The sequence below is a fragment of the Ahaetulla prasina genome, chromosome 8 (genome assembly GCF_028640845.1).
Source record: "Ahaetulla prasina isolate Xishuangbanna chromosome 8, ASM2864084v1, whole genome shotgun sequence".
NCBI classification, from domain to species: Eukaryota; Metazoa; Chordata; class Lepidosauria; order Squamata; family Colubridae; genus Ahaetulla; species Ahaetulla prasina.
In genome coordinates this window covers 74,937,306-74,956,379 of record NC_080546.1, presented here as the reverse complement: position 1 = coordinate 74,956,379, position 19,074 = coordinate 74,937,306, and the positions used below count along the sequence as shown (strand labels likewise).

At 37.1% G+C, this 19,074-nt stretch overlaps 1 protein-coding gene across 1 annotated transcript in view; it reads right to left on the bottom strand.

Annotated features, from left to right (window-relative positions):
* DCHS2 (dachsous cadherin-related 2) overlaps positions 1-19,074 on the bottom strand; it is a 173,585-nt gene that overhangs the window by 57,100 nt on the left and 97,411 nt on the right. Inside the window, 2 exon segments of the mRNA XM_058193811.1 lie at positions 15,828-15,913; positions 15,916-18,326. Coding sequence (XP_058049794.1) covers positions 15,828-15,913; positions 15,916-18,326 — 2,497 coding nt within the window.

Sequence of the window (19,074 nt, the reverse complement as noted above, 5' to 3'; positions counted from 1 at the left end):
CTGCTCAAAACTGAAACTGAAACTCTTCTGCTTATGTTTTGCTTTGGAAAAACCTGCTTTTGGTATTATATATTTACTTCACGTGTTATATTATAGATCGATAAGTTGTTGAATCCTGCTGAATCATTTACCTGTGTATGCTTTCTGGATGTAATTGCTGATGCAAACTCTGAGTCCTTGCAGCAAATAGCAAACAGCCAGGTCAGCTTCAGCACATTATTTCAGCCTGATTCAGCATGAGCAGCTGATTGGTGGGTGGATCAGCCTCCTTGAATACCCCCAATCAGCTGTTCCAGGCTGCAGGGATCGCCGTAGACCATCACTGCCTCCATGCCTCAAGTTTTTAGCTACATTCAGTGTATAAGACGCACCCAAATTTTCACCCTCTTTTAGGTGATGGGGAAGTGCATCTTTTTTTTATTATTATTATTTACATTTATATCCCGCCCTTCTCCGAAGACTCAGGGTGGCTTACAGTGTATAAGGCAATAGTCTCATTCTATTTGTATATTTACAAAGTCAACTTATTGCCCCCCCCCAACAATCTGGGTACTCATTTTACCTACCTTATAAAGGATGGAAGGCTGAGTCAACCTCGGGCCGGGCTTGAACCTGCAGTAATTGCAGGCTGCTGTGTTCTAATAACAGGCTTCTAACAACCTGAGCTATCATGGCCCTTCTTATACTCCAAAAAATACAGTACCTCATTTTCTTCATGTGAGATGTCTTTCATACCTTATGCCTGATTTCTAAGCTGCTCCGGAAAATATTTTAGCTAGGTTTTTCAAGGAAATAGCAAAAACAAATAGATAGAACGTAACCTTGAAAAGAAGTTCATCACACAAATCCACATAGAAATCAATTTCATTAAAAAAACATCCTGTAAATTAAAACAATATTGCACTCATGTTTTTTGGTCTAGCATGGGAATATACATTGAAGCAAAAACTACTTAAAATTATGAATGGAAAAAATAAGTGTTGGGGCAGGAAATTTACTCACATCGTATTTACTTACTTACATCATATTCCAACAATATAATCCCCAAATATAAGAAATGTAAGCAATCTGAAAATAGGGCAGTAGACACAGAGAATACACAATACTTTGTTCCTACAAATATAGTAAAATATATGAAATTAATTTACACAGTCATTTTGTTATTCTCCCTGCCCTGCAGTGTCTCAGATTTCCAAGTTATGTAAGGAAGCTAAGAAAATTAATTTCATTATTCAACTGCACTGTTATACTGCTTAATAACAAAGAAGTAAGCTAAATTATGTTACATTTTCCTGACAGATTCTAGTAAGTGAGAATGCTGCCGTTCATTGACTTCTTCTTTTGAAAAGCAAAGCATTCGTAATTCTGAACATTCATGTCCAACCTTGATTATTTTTATTTATTAGATATTTCTATCCTGTTTTTATAATTTTTTTAAATAAAATATGTAAGGCTCCTTCCTCCTTTTATTTTCCCAAAACAATCCTGTAAGGGAGTTGGGCTGAGAGAAAACAACTGGCACAAAGTCACCCAATCTTTCATGCTTTCATGGCTTTCAACCATGTGTCTTAACCACTGTACCAAACCGAGTCACATTATTTTACAATGTAGACTATTATGATTATTTATAATCTTATGACAGCTGTGACAGAATTTTTAAAGACCGAAAGGTAACTGTTTTTCCCATTTGCACAAAGTATTATACAACTACTTTACAATGTAAAAAGCATTGCTCATTTTTTTTTGCAAGATATATTACACAATATCTTCTGCTAGCTGTTGTTCACAGTTCCTGGAATATATCTCCCCCAATACATCTCTGGATCTAAACCAGCAGCAATTTGGATGCGGTTAAGGAAAGTTGCAGATGTAATTGTCAAGAGGGAAGAATTGGGAGATAAAAACTAGCTGAATCATGAGCAACTTTTTACTTCTACCACTCCACATTAAATGTAATAATGCTTCTTTATCACTTTCACAACTCAAAAAAGCTCCAAAAGGAATAAACAGATAAATCAAGTCCACTTAATATCATATTAGGTTGTAAGGCCATAGATTAGTCTTCAGGATTTCACTGAAATAAATAAATCAGTAAGTAGCATCATACAGATCAGACCAATTGTTAACATTCCAACAAGCAATCCACACTAAACACACTAAATGTTGAAAGGATATTCAAAACGCATTGACAATAGTGATGAAACGTTTGGAACCAAATTTCCAAGCTCGGAGCTCAAACCAACAGCCCAAGTTAATAAGTGAGTGCAGTTAAACCATACACACAAAGTATGAGGACTTGGATTCATTAATTTCAGGAAGACACAATATTTGAATGAATTTGGTGACATTTGCACAGATCGTAATAGACAAATCACATTTCATAAATGTATGACTATTATAATGTGTGGGCTGTCTGCAGGAAAAATTTTAAAACAAGGGATGTCACAGGACAAACCAATGTATTTAAAATTTAAAAAGTTCCAAGAAAGTTGTTTTGTAATGCATGAGCAACAATATTTTTCATAACTTATTATTTAATATATATCCTTCAGTAAACCACCCAGTGTCATGTGAGTTAGACACCATAGAAAGTTTCTTAATAAATACATAAATAAAATAAATATCTTGTTTACAAACTTAAGATGGCTCACATAATATCTCTATTTTTCCCCACAGTTGCTGAGGTAAATTCTATGAATGAGAATGAGGGACAATGAGGACTCACTGTCACCTAGGGAGCTCCAGTCATTCTAGATAAGTGAAAAAATGGATCTTCCCATTCCGAATCAAACAATTTACCACTATCCTAGCATTTTAGGCTGATACCCAGCTGTAATTTCCTGGGTCAATTAACCTTTTTTAATTACAGATTATAGCTTGGCTGAAGTACTCTACTGTGCTACACATGACTCTGCGAACAGATCTCAAGCTTAAATTTATACAAAATGTTGCTAACCAGAGATTCTTATCATTACAACACTATCAATTGTATAGGCTGTTCGTTTAAAAAGTGGTTTTAGCATTTACAGCCCTATTTGAGTTAGGCTAAATAAATTGATATACTATTTGCACTCGTATATATATAGATGTGATTTTTGCTTAAGATTGATTTTAGCAGCTATAATTGACACTACTACCGTGTTTCCCTGAAACTAGGACATGTCCGAATAATAAGCCCAACTGGGCTTTTGAGTACATGCACTAAAATAAGCCTCCCGTCCCTGAAAATAAGCCCAATACTTAGACACATGCACAGCTGCTGTGCAAACAATTGGGTCAGAGCCACTGCTGCCTGAGATCAGCGGGCCAGATTCAGTGAGCTGGATGCACCGCTGCCACTCGGGAAAGGAAGAGAGAGAGGAAATTCCATTTTGAAATTCCATGGCCCATTGGATTTTAGTTTTTTTTTTTTAATTGAAAAAGTTTTAAAACAACAATTAAATTTTTCCTCCCCACCTTCCCCTCCTCCAAAACCCCTCCCCGACTTCCCGGAGCAAACACAAGGTATAGTTCATTAAACAAACAGTCATACATTAAATTTTTAAAATCTAACACAATTATAATCCTTCTCTCCCACATAACCTGACTTCTTCCATTAAAATCAAAAACAACATCCTTCATTCAAAGGCAATCCGAAATTTCTTAATCTGATATCTATTTTGAATATAATCAACCCAGTTCTTCCATTCATTTAAATATTTTTCTTGAGTACTGTCTTTCAAAAAGGCTGAAATTTTAGCCATCTCAGCCAAATTGGAAACTTTCAATATCCATTCTTCTATTGTGGGTAATTCTTTTTTCTTCCAATATTGTCCAATCAACAGTCTTGCTGCTGTTATTAAGTTCAAAATCAACTTAGTCTCAATCACTGTACAGTCCGTTGTTATTCCCAAAAGAAAAAATTGCGGTAGGAACTTTATCTTCTTCTTCAAAACATTCTGCATAATCCACCAGATTCTTATCCAGAAAGACTTAATTTTCTTACAAGTCCACCATACATGAAAATATGTAGCATCATCACAATTACATCTCCAACATTTCGCTTGCATATCTGGATACATACATGATAATTTCTTAGGATCTAAATGCCATCTATAAAACATCTTATAAAAATTTTCCCTTAAATTCTGCGCTTGCGTAAATTTAACATTTCTAACTCAAATTTTTTCCCATGTTTCCAACATTATTGGTTCTTGAATATTCTGTGCCCATTTTATCATACAATCCTTTATTAAATCTCTTTCAGAATCTATTTCTATCAACACAGTATACAATCTCATATGGATTTCATTAAACAAACAGTCATACATTAAATTTTTAAAATCTAACACAATTATAATCCTTCTCTCACATAACCTGACTTCTTCCATTAAAATCAAAACAACATCCTTCATTCAAAGGCAATCCGAAATTTCTTAATCTGATATCTATTTTGAATATAATCAATCCAGTTCTTCCATTCATTTAAATATTTTTCTTGAGTACTGTCTTTCAAGAAGGCTGAAATTTTAGCCATCTCAGCCAAATTGGAAACTTTCAATATCCATTCTTCTATTGTGGGTAATTCTTTTTTCTTCCAATATTGTCCAATCAACAGTCTTGCTGCTGTTATTAAGTTCAAAATCAACTTAGTCTCAATCACTGTACAGTCCGTTGTTATTCCCAAAAGAAAAAATTGCGGTAGGAACTTTATCTTCTTCTTCAGAACATTCTGCATAATCCACCAGATTCTTATCCAGAAAGACTTAATTTTCTTACAAGTCCACCATACATGAAAATATGTAGCATCATCACAATTACATCTCCAACATTTCGCTTGCATATCTGGATACATACATGATAATTTCTTAGGATCTAAATGCCATCTATAAAACATCTTATAAAAATTTTCCCTTAAATTCTGCGCTTGCGTAAATTTAACATTTCTAACTCAATTTTTTTCCCATGTTTCCAACATTATTGGTTCTTGAATATTCTGTGCCCATTTTATCATACAATCCTTTATTAAATCTCTTTCAGAATCTATTTCTATCAACACAGTATACAATCTCTTTATATGCCCCTGGGTTTGATTTCTAATTTGTTTAACCAAATTTTCTTCATTTTGAATAATACCAATTTTCTGATCTTCTTTCCATCTAGCCTTTAACTGTCCATATTGAAACCAAGTATAATTCCTCCCTTCTTCTTTTAATGTATCCAAAGATTTTAATTGTAGATTTCCCCTCTCATTGTATAAAAGATCTTTATAAGTAATCATTTCTTGTTCCTGTTCTATATTTATATTCTCTACTGCGTGCCAAGGACTTGGCCATCTTTTAAATAGATCCTGAAAACATCTTTATTCTGCTTTATTCTTTCTGTTACTAGCTTTTTATTCAGCTTGTGCTTCAGTTGAATACAAAATGGTGTTCTGGTCATGGACATTCAAGTTTTAGTTTTCATCTGGAAATATCCCAATCTAAGAAATAAATTTTCCAAAACCAAAAGTGGTTTTTGGCATTACAGAATTTGGCAAATCTCATGACTCAGGAGAGAAAAATATGTTTCACGCAGCATCAGAACCTTTTGTGAATGGAACACAAAGTATTGTGCATTCCTGCAATGACTTATTTAAGTTTGCACTTATGGGTTGTTTTTTTGTTTGCATTGCTCTATTCATTTGATTTTTTTATTATAAGGATTTAATGTAGTGTTCCATTGTATATATTGTGCTTTATAATTTATTCCATGCTTTAGAAAACTGTAGATGTGAAAGCAAAATCTTCAAAGTAGAAGAAAAATAATTTTAAAAACAAATCCTAACTTTCTTGTAGATTTGTCATAACATGTAGTATAACTTTAAATAGTAGTAGACAGTTATATACTCAAATGTTTATTTAAAGTATATTATTTCCATATGTGCCTTTACATTAGTAATAAATTATTATACAAATGAAAAGATGTTGATGAACAGAATTTTGGAAAGAAATACCCATATTATCAAGAACTGATAAGCTTTCCAGAAAAAATAAGTTTTGCTCAGAGTACATGGGATTCAGTTAAAGATTATAATAATAAGAGGAAAATTACCTCTATGGTATCAGCTAAAAAAGACAACTGAATGACAGATTAAGAGAGACAGAAAAGGAAGCTGGGGAGTTGGAAGCAAGATGAACAAAGTTTGACATCAATAAAAACAAGGATCAAATTACTGGAAGTAAGAAAAGGGTTCAATTTCCTAATTATGCATGAAGAAAATGTTTTCTGTGTTGGACAACCAATCTGGAAAGTAAAACTTGCTTAAGTTGACTGTGACCATATTACAAGTAATTGTGTTCTCTTTGCTGACGATGTCAAACTATTTAACACCATCAACAATACAGCTACCCTTCAAAAAGATCTTGACTTTATATCTGAATGGTCTAAAACTTGGCAACTCCAAATCTCAACCAGCAAATGTTCAGTCTTACATATTGGAAAAAAGAACCTAAACACTAAGTACAAGCTTGATGGACATTACCTTACAGATGACCCCCACCCTGTTAAAGACCTTGGAGTTTTCATGCTTATGCTTATATATACTGTTGTGACAAAATAAAAAAAATAAAAACAAATGATCTAAGTGCCAAAGCCCACTGCAACTACATCGCAAAAAGGCTTTAAGAGTTGTAAACCTAATCTTCCATAGCTTCTTCTCCAAAAACACCACACTACTAACCAGAGCATATAAAACATTTGCTAGACCAATTCTTGAATACAACTCGACTGTCTGGAACCCATACCACATTTCTGACCTCAATACAACTGAACGTGTCCAGAAATATTTTACAAGAAGAGTTCTCCACTCCTCTGATCACAACAAAATACCTTATGCCACCAGATTTGAAATCCTGGGTTTAGAAAATTTAGAACTAAGCCGCCTTTGACATGACCTGAGTTTAACTCATAGAATCATCTATTACAATGTCCTTCCTGTCGAAGACTACTTCAGCTTCAATTGCAACAATACACGAGCACACAATAGATTTAAGCTTAATGTTAACCAATCTGGTTAACATTAAAATATGACTTCAGTAACAGAGTTGTTAATGCTTGGAATATACTACCTGACTCTGTGGCCTCTTCCCAAAATCCCCAAAGCTTCAACCAAAAACTGTCTGCTACTGACCTCACGCCATTCCTAAGAGGTCTGTAAGGGGCGTGCATAAAAGCACAATTGTGCCTATCGTTCCTGTCCTATTGTTTCCTTTCGTTATATCCAATTAATATAGTTATTACATACTCATACTTATATATATGCTTATATATTGTATAGTTATTTCATGCTTATGCTTACATATAATGTGTGACAAAATAAATAAATAAATAAAATAAATAAGTGTGAAGAGGTCTGTATGGCAATTACTTGTACACAACCGTATACACAAGAATAGAGACCACCTCTTGAAACTTCATTCACGGGCCAAGAAACCAATGGTGTTCCTGTCACCTTAATTTTCATTCATTTTCTCAATTATCATGAAAAATCAGATTTGTTTTTAATATTCTGATTATTATATTTAAATTTAGGGACAAACTAGCCTAAGGTAAATACATAATACTACTTAATACTGCCTTCCATTGAGGATCTGTATACTGCATGAGTCCTGGACATAAATTGTTTCAACTCCTATCCTCAAAACGACACTACACAGCACTGTACACCAGAACAACTAGACACAAGTTTTTTCCTGAATGCCATCACTCTGCTAAACAAATAATTCCCTCAATGCTGTCAAACTATTCACTAAATCTGCATTACTATTAGTCTTCTCAGCGCTGCTATTACCCATCTTCTCCCACTTATGACTGCCTGACTGTAAGTTTGTTGCTTGTATCCTTACGATTTATATTGCTATTGTTTCCTCATATGATTTGATTGCTTATTTGTACTCTATGGCTATCATTACATGTTGTACCTTATGATTCTTTTTTTTCTTTTTTTGAATTTTTTTAAAATTTATTTTTAAACATAAAAAAAGATTCTTGATGAATGTATCTTGTCTTTTTATGTACACTGAGAGCATATGCACCAATGACAAATTCCTTGTGTCCCCAATCACACTTGGCCAATAAAGAATTCTATTCTATTCTAATTCTATTCTATTACATATAGCTATTCATAGTATTTTTAAAAAATATATTTTACTCTCACCATGCTTTGTTGAGGATCTGATTCTAAGTGGCACAATCTTCCATATCATCCAAGAAATAAAGCTTGATTCTCTTGGTTTAGTTATTACATACTCATACTTATATATACTGTGTGACAAAATAAATAAGTGTGAAGATGTCTGTATGGCAATTACTTGTATACAACTGTATACACAAGAATAGAGACCACCTCTTGAAACTTCATTCACGGGCCAAGAAACCAATGGTGTTCCTGTCACCTTAGTTTTCATTCATTCTTTCAATTATCATGAAAAATCAGATTTGTTTTTAATATTCTGATTATTATATTTAAATTTAGGGGCAAACTAGCCTAAGATAAGTACATAATACTACTTAATACTGCCTTCCATTGAGGATCTGTATACTGCATGAGTCCTGGACATAAATTGTTTCAACTCCTACTCTCAAAACGACACTACAGGGCACTGCACACCAGAATAACTAGACACAAGAACAGTTTTTTCCTGAACGCCATCACTCTGCTAAACAAATAATTCCCTCAACGCTGTTAAACTATTCACTAAATCTGCATTACTATTAGTCTTCTCAACGCTCCTATCACCCATCTGCTCCCACTTATGACTGCCTGACTGTAAGTTTGTTGCTTGTATCCTTATGATTTATATTGCTATTGTTTCCTCATATGATTTGATTGCTTATTTGTACTCTATAGCTGTCATTACGTGTTGTACCTTATGATTCTTTCTTTTTTTGAATTTTTTTTATTTATTTTTAAACATAAAAAAAGATTCTTGATGAATGTATCTTGTCTTTTTATGTACACTGAGAGCATATGCACCAATGACAAATTCCTTGTGTGTCCAATCACACTTGGCCAATAAAGAATTCTATTCTATTCTATTCTAATTCTATTCTATTACATATTGCTATTCATAGTATTTTTAAAAAATATATGTTACTCTCACCATGCTTTGTTGAGGATCTGATTCTAAGTGGCACAATCTTCCATATCATCCAAGAAATAAAGCTTGATTCTCTTGGTTTAGTTATTACATAAGAAAATATCCCTCTCAGATGTATATTACTGTATACACACTGTATAGATTCTATATACTTGGAATTTTTCCTTGTGCAACATATTCCTTGCTGTTTCATATTCAGTGCGTTGCAGGGAATCAGTTTAGTTTTGCCAATTATATTAACTGATACTTTGATTCTCCCAGGTGCAGTATGTGGCTTTAATGAAACTGCTGTTACAATAAACTTATTTATTCTGGCAGAGGTGCTTCAAGCCACAGGAATATTTCATTTTATATTCTTGAGTTTCTTTGGGGAAAACTTCTAGCCAAATATGAGCATTTAATAGATTTTTCTTCTTTATGAAAGATCTTATCACTACAGATGTGTCTCAGCATTAAAAAAAAATCTGTATTAGAACTCGATAATATGACTACCAGAGACCTTCCTTTGGTTATCTGAAGGTTAAGGAAGAATTTGCCTCAGACTGACTCAGTTAAGTTGGTCGGTAAGTCTTTAGTGCTGTCCGGTGTTTCTACAGTGGTATGAATTTCTTTCAATAACCTGAGTGACATCAGTGCGTAGATAGCTATGTCCAGTTTTTATTATTGTGTAGTATATATGGGCAGCAGAAGTTAAAATTTTTGGTTCCTTCCACACTATTGCTATTTTATGTATGGTATACAGTATAACAAAAGTCTACATGTTCACTTGGGATGAATCCATCTATGTTCAGTAAAGCTTATTGTCAAGTATTATTTTGACATAATGTTCTTCAAAAGAGAGGTAGGAGAAATTCGTGTTGGAAAAATTATGACTGGTACAAAATTCCCTTGATTAATTAAGTTCTTTGTACACATAATGTATACACCAGTCAAGCTATTGTTCTGCAAGATGATCAATTTTATACAGTGGTGTATATCTTTATTTTCACTTGTGTTTTTATTATGAAATATAATTTAAAAATTGAAAATACACAGCATACACAAGGGGTAGGGAATAGTAATCAAAATAAAATAAAATAAAATATTTATTAAATTTATACTGACATCATTTATACTGGCTCAAGCTCAATCCCTCCAAGACGGAGTGGCTGTGGATGCCGGCATCCCGGTACAGTCAGCTGAGTCCGCGGCTGACTGTCGGGAGCGAGTCATTGGCCCCGATGGAGAGGGTGCGCAATCTGGGCGTTCTCCTGGATGCACGGCTGTCTTTTGAAGATCATTTGACGGCCGTCTCCAGGAGAGCTTTCCACCAGGTTCGCCTGGTGCGCCAGTTGCGCCCCTTTCTAGACCGGGATGCCTTGTGCACAGTCACTCACGCCCTTGTGACGCCTCGCCTGACTACTGCAATGCTCTCTACATGGGGCTCCCTTGAAGGGCATCCGGAGGCTGCAGTTGGTCAGAATGCAGCGGGTGATAGAGGAGCCCTCGTGGCTCCCGAGTGACACCTATCCTGCGCAGGCTGCACTGGCTACCTGTGGCCTTCCGGGTGCGCTTCAAGGTGTTGGTGAACGTCTTTAAAGCGCTCCATGGCATAGGGCCGGGTTACTTACGGGACCGCCTGCTGCTACCGAATACCTCTCACCGACCCGTGCGCTCTCACAGAGAGGGACTCCTTGGGGTGCCGTCGGCGCGACAGTGTCGTCTGGCGACACCCAGGGGAAGGGCCTTCTCTGTGGGGGCTCCCGCCCTCTGGAACGAACTCCCCCCAGGACTTCGTCAACTTCCGGACCTCCGAACCTTTCGCCGCGAGCTCAAAACTTACTTATTTATTTGCGCTGGACTGGGTTAGTTTTTTTTTTTATGGGTTTTTTAATGGGTTTTATCGATGGGTTTTTAATGGGTTTTTTAATGGGTTTTATTATCTGCCAAATTTTAATTGCGGCCAAATTGAATAAGTTTTTTAGTGGTATTTTAATAGTACTGTTTATTTTATCTGGCTGTAAACCGCCCTGAGTCCTTCGGGAGAAGGGCGGTATAAAAATTTAAATAATAAATAAATAAAATAAAATCATTCACTATACTTCTACCTTTATATCCTTGCATCCATTTTTGCTTCCACTTTGTTTGCACTGGTTTATACATTGCTTTTTGTCCTTGTTAGATCAAAATGATTTGGTATTCTCATGTCAGTTCAAGTTCCATGAAAATAAAACAGTCTTATTTTATACATTTTACACTTGGAGCTTAATTTACTTTTCCAGTCACAAGTTTTATTCTTCTAACATTAGTATATGCTGATATCCTTCTTTTTTTACTGAAATAACAGAATAGACTATTTGAAGCAAGTGAAAAGTAGATTTACAATAAAATAATCACATTGTTTACACAACAAATAAAAAACCAGGTGAAAAGAGCTGTCTTATGATTTATAGCAGTCTCTTGCTGTATATATTCACTTTTCTACGTTTAGCTACACATGAGACAGAACTACATCTGCTTAATATACTTCACAGTTTTGGACAGATTAGTAAATATATACATTAAAAAGAAAAATGTAACAAAATATTTAATTGAAATAATCTTAAACCTGATTATCTTAAGCATGGCATGGCGTAAGAATGTCTACAAAAGGGAATCAGAGTACAGCTATTCTTGGAAAAGGTACAAGGTTTGTTGGTAAAAGTAAAGGCAGCTATTTTGGTATGTTAGTAGAAAGCTAAATAAATATTTTTTTATGCCACCAGTCTATATGAGTCTAGACATACTCTAGGCAACTGTAGTCTATAACATTTTCCAGTGTTGCCTGAAAAACAAATCAAAACTGATGCTGAATTTTTAACTCAGAATTTTTACCCATATTTCCTAAAGTTGATAGATAACCTGGTGCTCTCCAAATATTTTATCTTAGACAATGACATTGGCCTTGCATGCTGAGGCTAATGGGGATTTGTGTAAGCCATCTGGAAGGTTGTCAATGCACCTCTAAAGAGGATTCCATATACTGCCATCTATAGCAATGATCAGTCAACATAAATCCACAGCTCATTAAAAACTAGGGACAATATACATTTTGTATTACAGTACTAGGCCAGAAATAGAGAGGCAACTGTTAACAAAAGCAAAACCTTAGTTTTATGTCTTAGCCTTCTTGTAGACTCTTTATTGCTGTAGACTTATTTGCCCACCTTTGTAGGAACTTGTTAAAGCTACTCCTGCTTATGTGGCATAATAGCAGCACAAGAGTTTTAGTAATTATATAGCATTTGTGAGAAACAAACAGGCCAGGAATTAAGTCAACTCTTGACAAATATAACTTAAACAAAATGCTTCTGTGAGATTTTCTGAATCTAACCTGTATTCACACAGAATCTTTCACTAAGTCTCAATGTAAACTGCATATATAAGCATTAATAGAAGATCTCGAGCATGAGACTGTAATAGTATTATTTATATGTATATTAAAATTTAACCTTTCCAATATACGCTAGTAAAAAAAATAGCATAGTGATAATGCATATGATAAAAACATAATGAATATATGAATAATGAATAATACTATGATCTAAATTGAAAAAATAAGAACAAGTAAAACTGTAATAGTGTAGTGGTAAAAAAGAGAAGCAAAACCAGTGTTGGAATACGATTTATTAATAATTAAAACAAAGTAGTGATACCTGATACTTTATCACCAATGAGCATTTTAGAATTTTAGAATGCTAGGATATTACTTGTTTTAAAAAAGCATTAATAGTGAACATATATAAGCCTGAAAAAATATTTTATGTAAGTCAATATAATCTCAGATATTTAGAGTTCATATTTTATTTTCTAAATATCCCTAGGCTATATCTCTAAATATTAGTTGCCAAATATCTGTCTCAAATCTAGAATGTGTACCCTACCTGAATATTTATGCTTTTTTCAAAATATTATACCCTCAATCTTTATTGAGAGTTGCTGCCAGAACTTTAAGTATTATATATGTATGTATGTTTCTGGATTGCTTATTTGGTCAGAAATGGACTGTCATACTGCAAAATACTTCCTCTTAAAGTAGGGGTGTCAAACTCAAGGCCCAGGGGCCAGTTCCACCCTGCAGGGTGCTTAGATCTGGCCACTGGGTCACCCTGAAAACAGTGAAGGATCAGCCCGTGGTACCTCAGCCAGTGAAAACGGCTTTTCACTGTTTTTACTGGCAGAGGTGAGCCAGAGCTCGGGAGTCTGTTTTCACTGGCAGAGCGCTTGGGCCTCCACAGCCCCCCCAACATGAGTGACATCAAGCTGTCAGTGAGGCAGAGGAACAGGACAAGCCTTTTCCTAATGCACGCATGAGAAGAGCTGCCAGAAAGCAAGAGCAGCTCAAGCAAAAAGGACAACTCTTGTGTCTGCGCCCCCCGAGCCGGGCCCCCTGCCAGAAAGTGACTTGGAAAGTGAGGGGGAAGGGCCATCAGGACTTACCTCGGGAGCACCGGCTTCCCTGGCTCAGCTCCAGGAGCCAGAGGCAGGCCAGATGGAGGAGATAACGAGGCCTCCGTCCCCTGACTCTTCCCCCCCAGGCCACACCTCCAGACCCAGCTGATGGCAATCAGGCCTGGCTGGACCCTAGGTTTTGTAGGCAGGAGAGGTGGGAACAACAGAAGCAGGGGTGGGGCAGGCCTAGGAAGTGCTGAGTCATGGAGCCACACCCCACAGGATATAAAACCAGCGAGGGGTGCTATGCCTCTTTGTAGCAGGCTAATCAACTGCTTAACTAGAGCTGAAGTACTGTTTGTTCCTGGGTGACTCATCGGCATCAAGGGAGATAACAAAGTCACTTGGCAGAGGCTCGCTAGTTGGCTGCCAGAGCTGATAGTGCCGGCTAATTAAGCCATCACTCGGATGGAGGCGAGGGGGGGACAGAACTACTCTGGAGTAGGGCCAAGAGATGATTGGCCCCTCCCATAAAGCTTAAACAGACCCACAACAGTGTTTGGGCTTTGCCAGAAAACTGTTGTGTCTCGCTCGCTTTCCCCGCAGCTGGGTCCCTCTTATCTCCTGCCGAACGCTGAGGAATGTCCTAGCATGCCTCCAGGCCCCAGCCCTGGCTCCATGCCCAGGCAAACGAAGCAACTAGACCCCTCCCCCTCCCCCACAGCATGTGAGCCTGAGGAATGTGAATTGCCAACAGCTGGAGCCTGGAGAGATCCTCGCTTCAGGAGAATTGATAGGCGGCGTCAGCAGAAGGAAGGGAGGGGCAGGCCTGGATAAGTGCTGAGTCATGGAGCCACATCCCATGGCCTATATAAAGGATCTGCTTTCTGGCTTTCTCTGAGTCAGGCAAAGTCTACCTTGGATTGCTGAAGTCACTTCCTGGTCTCCTGCCTGCCTTGAGAACTTTGCTAGGACTTTGGCAGAGCTGCAGAGGCACGCCTGATACGGACTTCCCCGACCCGGCTGTCAGCGGAGTGGGACATGACAAAAACAAAGTTGGTAGCTTCATCTTCTGCTTTGTCTACATTTTGCATTTATTTTTGTGACTTCTGAACGTTTGCCAAGAAAGGCCTTTGGCAGTTTGCCTAATTGGACCAAGGTTTCTGATAGGACTGAGGAATTTGTGTTGGGAGGAATTTGTTTTAATTTGAGTTGAACGATGCTGGGAATGAAGTAATTCTCAGCTGTTCGAATAAAGTTTGTTTTTTCACAGACTGAGTTTCCTACTACCTACTTGGGCCTGGGTCAAAACAATACTAGCTCTATATATGCAAGTGAATATGCAAGTATACATCTATATGGATTGATAAAGGAGAATGTTTGTAGCTTAGGGTTGACATGAGGGGTCTTTGGGCTTGTTTCCTTGCAGACATTTGATTACCCAAACTAGGTAACATCCTCAGTGCTAGCCAGTGCTATATGGGTTGAATATTATATACTGTAGCACCATTTCCCCCTAAACTGAAGTATGCTTGACTCATAGCAATTTGATTAGTCGTAGAATTAGTATCATCTCTGTTCAGTTGGCAAGACCATGATAGATCTGTTTCACTCTAGTGCACCATGAAGTTCATTCCACTGAATGAACACATCTTTAGTAACACCCATCTCAAGTTTCAGAATGAACATCATGTAAAAGTCATTTCCATTGGATTTCCCCTGGACAGGGATCTAACACATAGGTAGGATAGATTATTTCTGGTAGTATCTGTCAAGTTGATAGTATATGTTGTGGAGAATTATTTATGGAAATAAGCTTGGCTAAGTGATTTCTAACTTATGAAAATAAAACATTTACAGCTTTATGAGATAGCATGCTGTGTTTTATAGCATATGACCAGAATGCCTGATATCTGTTTTATATTTGAAACCAATGATAAATTATCTGCACAGGTTCTTAAATTTCTTCTTCTGTTGAAAGTTCGCATGCTGATCAACTGGAACTGATTCTCTTCAGATTAAGATATGAGGCAACTGGAGATGTTGTAGGTATCTGCATTGTCAGCAGAGATAAGGAATAGCAATAGCATTAAAACTCATATACCACTTCACAGTGCTTTACAGCTCTCTCTAAGCGATTTACAGAGTCAGCATATTGCCCCCAACAATTTGGGTTCTCATTTGTCTAAACTCAGAAGGATGGAAGGCTGAGTCAACCTTGAGCCTGGTGAGATTCAAACTGCCAAATTGCAGCCAGCCGGCAGTCAGCAGAAGTAGTCTGCAGTACTGCATTCTAACCACTGCGCCACCATGGCTTTCTGAAAGGTGAAAGGTGAAAAACTTGGAGTTATAAGTGCTGAAGGAGATTTCAAACGATGGGATATCAAGTGAATGGGGGATATTTTTAAAATACATCTGGCAATGAAGTTGGCAATTGTGAGAAAAATGGCTTTAAATCAGGTTGAGCTGTAGAAGTAAGCAAAGGGGGAGGAAAAAGGAAAGATTTGTCCCCTTTAGGAAAATTATGCATTTCAATACTTTCATCCTGCAGTTCTGCAATGTCACTGAACACAGAAGCAAGAGGCTCAAAGCTGGGTTCCCAGTTCAGCAAACAATTCCAGTCATAATTCCCTCCAAGATCTTTAACAGAGTGTTCTTGGATAACAAGATCCTTGTTATTAGGTGCTGCTATACATTCCATTGTGAGCTCTGTCATTATCTCAATTTCTTTAACCGTCACTTTTGCAAGTGTATGGGATAGCATTTTGTTGCAGAGTAATTCTCTGAAGTAATGGAGGGCCTCTGTGCTTTGAGAAATGGACATCATCTTATTTTCTCCAGACTGACGTGAAAACTGATCAGAATCCCTTGGAATTCCTGAATCTGGTATAAATGAGCATCTGTCACTTAAAGCAGATCTAGGACCCTTCCTATAAGGATGTTCATTGACCTTTTTTAGTTCCACATCTTCTCCAATTTCCCCTTCCATTGACCTGTGGCTATGTGAGTTGGATTGTACACAAACGCTATCGATATTTCTTTTATCCCTGGTGCCAATCAAACTTAGCCAATCAGCTAGGCTCCCTGAAGGGGGAATAGTTGTTCCATGGATTTGGGGTTCTTGGAAATTTTTAGATGAGTTTTTTTGTCTATGCATGTTTAGTTCTATAACTGAGGGACATGGCATCTCTTTCTCCGGGCTACACCTGCGGGTATCTTTTAATATAAATCTACCAATAAGCACAGCAAGGCAGATGGCTAAAAACAGAAGTACTATGATAGAGATGGCAATGTTAACAGACAGGTTAGCTGCTGGCAGTGTGGGATAGCTCTCAGGGCTATCAGAAATGTTTACCAGAACTGTGCAGGTGCTGGACTTTGAGTCCTGCTTTGGACTATGAGCTTTTATTAGAAGTTCAAAAGTGCCATCTTTCTTCTTCATACTGCTTCTTTTTTTGGGAAAAGATCTAGCCAAATAAACAGAGCCACTGCTACAGTTCACCGAAAAGAAGGAAGATTGTTCCAACAAAGTATAACAAATGACACCATCCAATCCGCCATCACAGTCCGATGCTTTTACATCACCAATCAACTGCCCTGCTTCATTCTTCTCGGGAAAATAAAAGAAATATTCATCTTGGTTGAACACAGGGTCAAATTCATCTAACCCTTCAACATTAATCTGAACAGTAACAGTAGCTGTGGAATTGCTTTTATCTTTCGCCTGTGCAACGAAACAGTACTTACTCTGATGTTCAAAGTCAAGCACCTGCTTGGTGCGGATATTTCCAGACAAAGGATCTATTATAAACAGGTTGTGATCTGCAAGATTCCCATGAGGAGACAAGCAAGATGACTGGATAGAGTAGGAAAGATAGCCACAAGGGCCAGTATCAAAATCTAGTGCAGAAACTGTGCAAACAGAGGAAAAAGCAGGCATGTTTTCATCTATGTCACACTTGAGGTTTGGAAAAACAAATACGGGGACATAATCGTTAGCATCGAGGACCCTGATGAAAACAACAGCAAAAGCCACGTTTTTAAGAACTATTCCTCCATCAGAAGCTTGAACAGTCAAATTGAATTCCGTAGCATCCTCATAATCTAGAGCTCTGATGAGACGTATTGAGCCAGTTTTACCTTCTAGTTGGAAGTGCCCGTTACCATTTCCAGAGGCTATAATGTAAGTGATATCTGCATTAGTTCCAGCATCATAATCATAAGCTGACACTGAAGTAACGTAATTACCGACTGGAAAATCTTCCCTGACGTGAACACGATATTCCAAACTTGTAAATACAGGTGGATTGTCATTAACATCTAAAATAGTAATTGACACGGTGGCAGTAGAATTTAGATGAGCAGCTTTTTGATCAGATGCAAGAATTAATAACTTATAAGAGGAACATTTCTCTCGATCTAGGGTGCTTCTCAAAGCAAGATTTCCAATCGTTTGATCTGAATATTCTGGCCCAAATGCAAGCTTTTTCACATAGAATTTAATATCATCATTGCCACCAATGATGGAATACACAACATTGATGCCTTCATGATTTCTACCTTGGTCATTAACTGAAAATGTAAACAAGTTCTCTCCAACTGAAGCATTTTCACTTACAGTAAAAGTATAGATTGCCATTGTAAACAGAGGAATGTAAGTATCCATAGCCTGTATCTGCACTGTAACAGAAGTCATAGCAGTCAAAGGAGGCTTTCCATGGTCGCTAGCTTCTACAAGGAGATGGATCTCTGGGTTACTGAACTGATAGGTCAGTGGCTTAACAAGGAATAGTGAACCTAAAATAAAATAAAACATGCATTATGTTGTGCAAAAACTTTTAGTACTAACACTATAGTTTCCACTTTCTTTATTGCACAAAGATGAAAAACTCATTTTAAAAAAAAAAAGTGCTACAAAAAAGAAAGACAATATAAAAGGACAATTCCAGACAGTCCAAAATTGCATGTACTAAATGGAGTTCATGTCAATTCAGGGGTATGAAAAACATATGTAGTTATTGTGAAAATCATTATAACACATTAGTGCTTATTTCTTATATTTAAAGAAATTCTGATATTCTTAAAACTATATTAATTTAGTGAACTTTTCTAAGTCACAGAAAAATAATAGCATTCAAATGAGATGAATAGGTTTAGATAGGCCAAAGAGCAGATATACAACCCAAAATGTTGATCATCACAACATAACATCATTATCAACCCCTTGGATCCTTTCTTCTAGTTCTTAGAAGAAGTACCTAGAACCTTACTTAAAGTCATGAATAATATATTTAGCTACACCTATGGTGTGCATGAAAAGGCCCGCCTATTAAGCATTCTCAGCAAACAGAATCCACAGTGGCTGTGGATGCCGGCACCCCGGTACAGTCAGCTGCAGCCACGGCTGACTGTTGGGGGCGCGTCACTGGCCCCGATGGAAAGGGTGCGCAACTTGGGCGTTCTCCTGGATGGGCGGCTGTCTTTTGAAGATCATCTGACGGCCGTCACCAGGAGAGCTTTTTATCAGGTCCGCCTGATTCGCCAG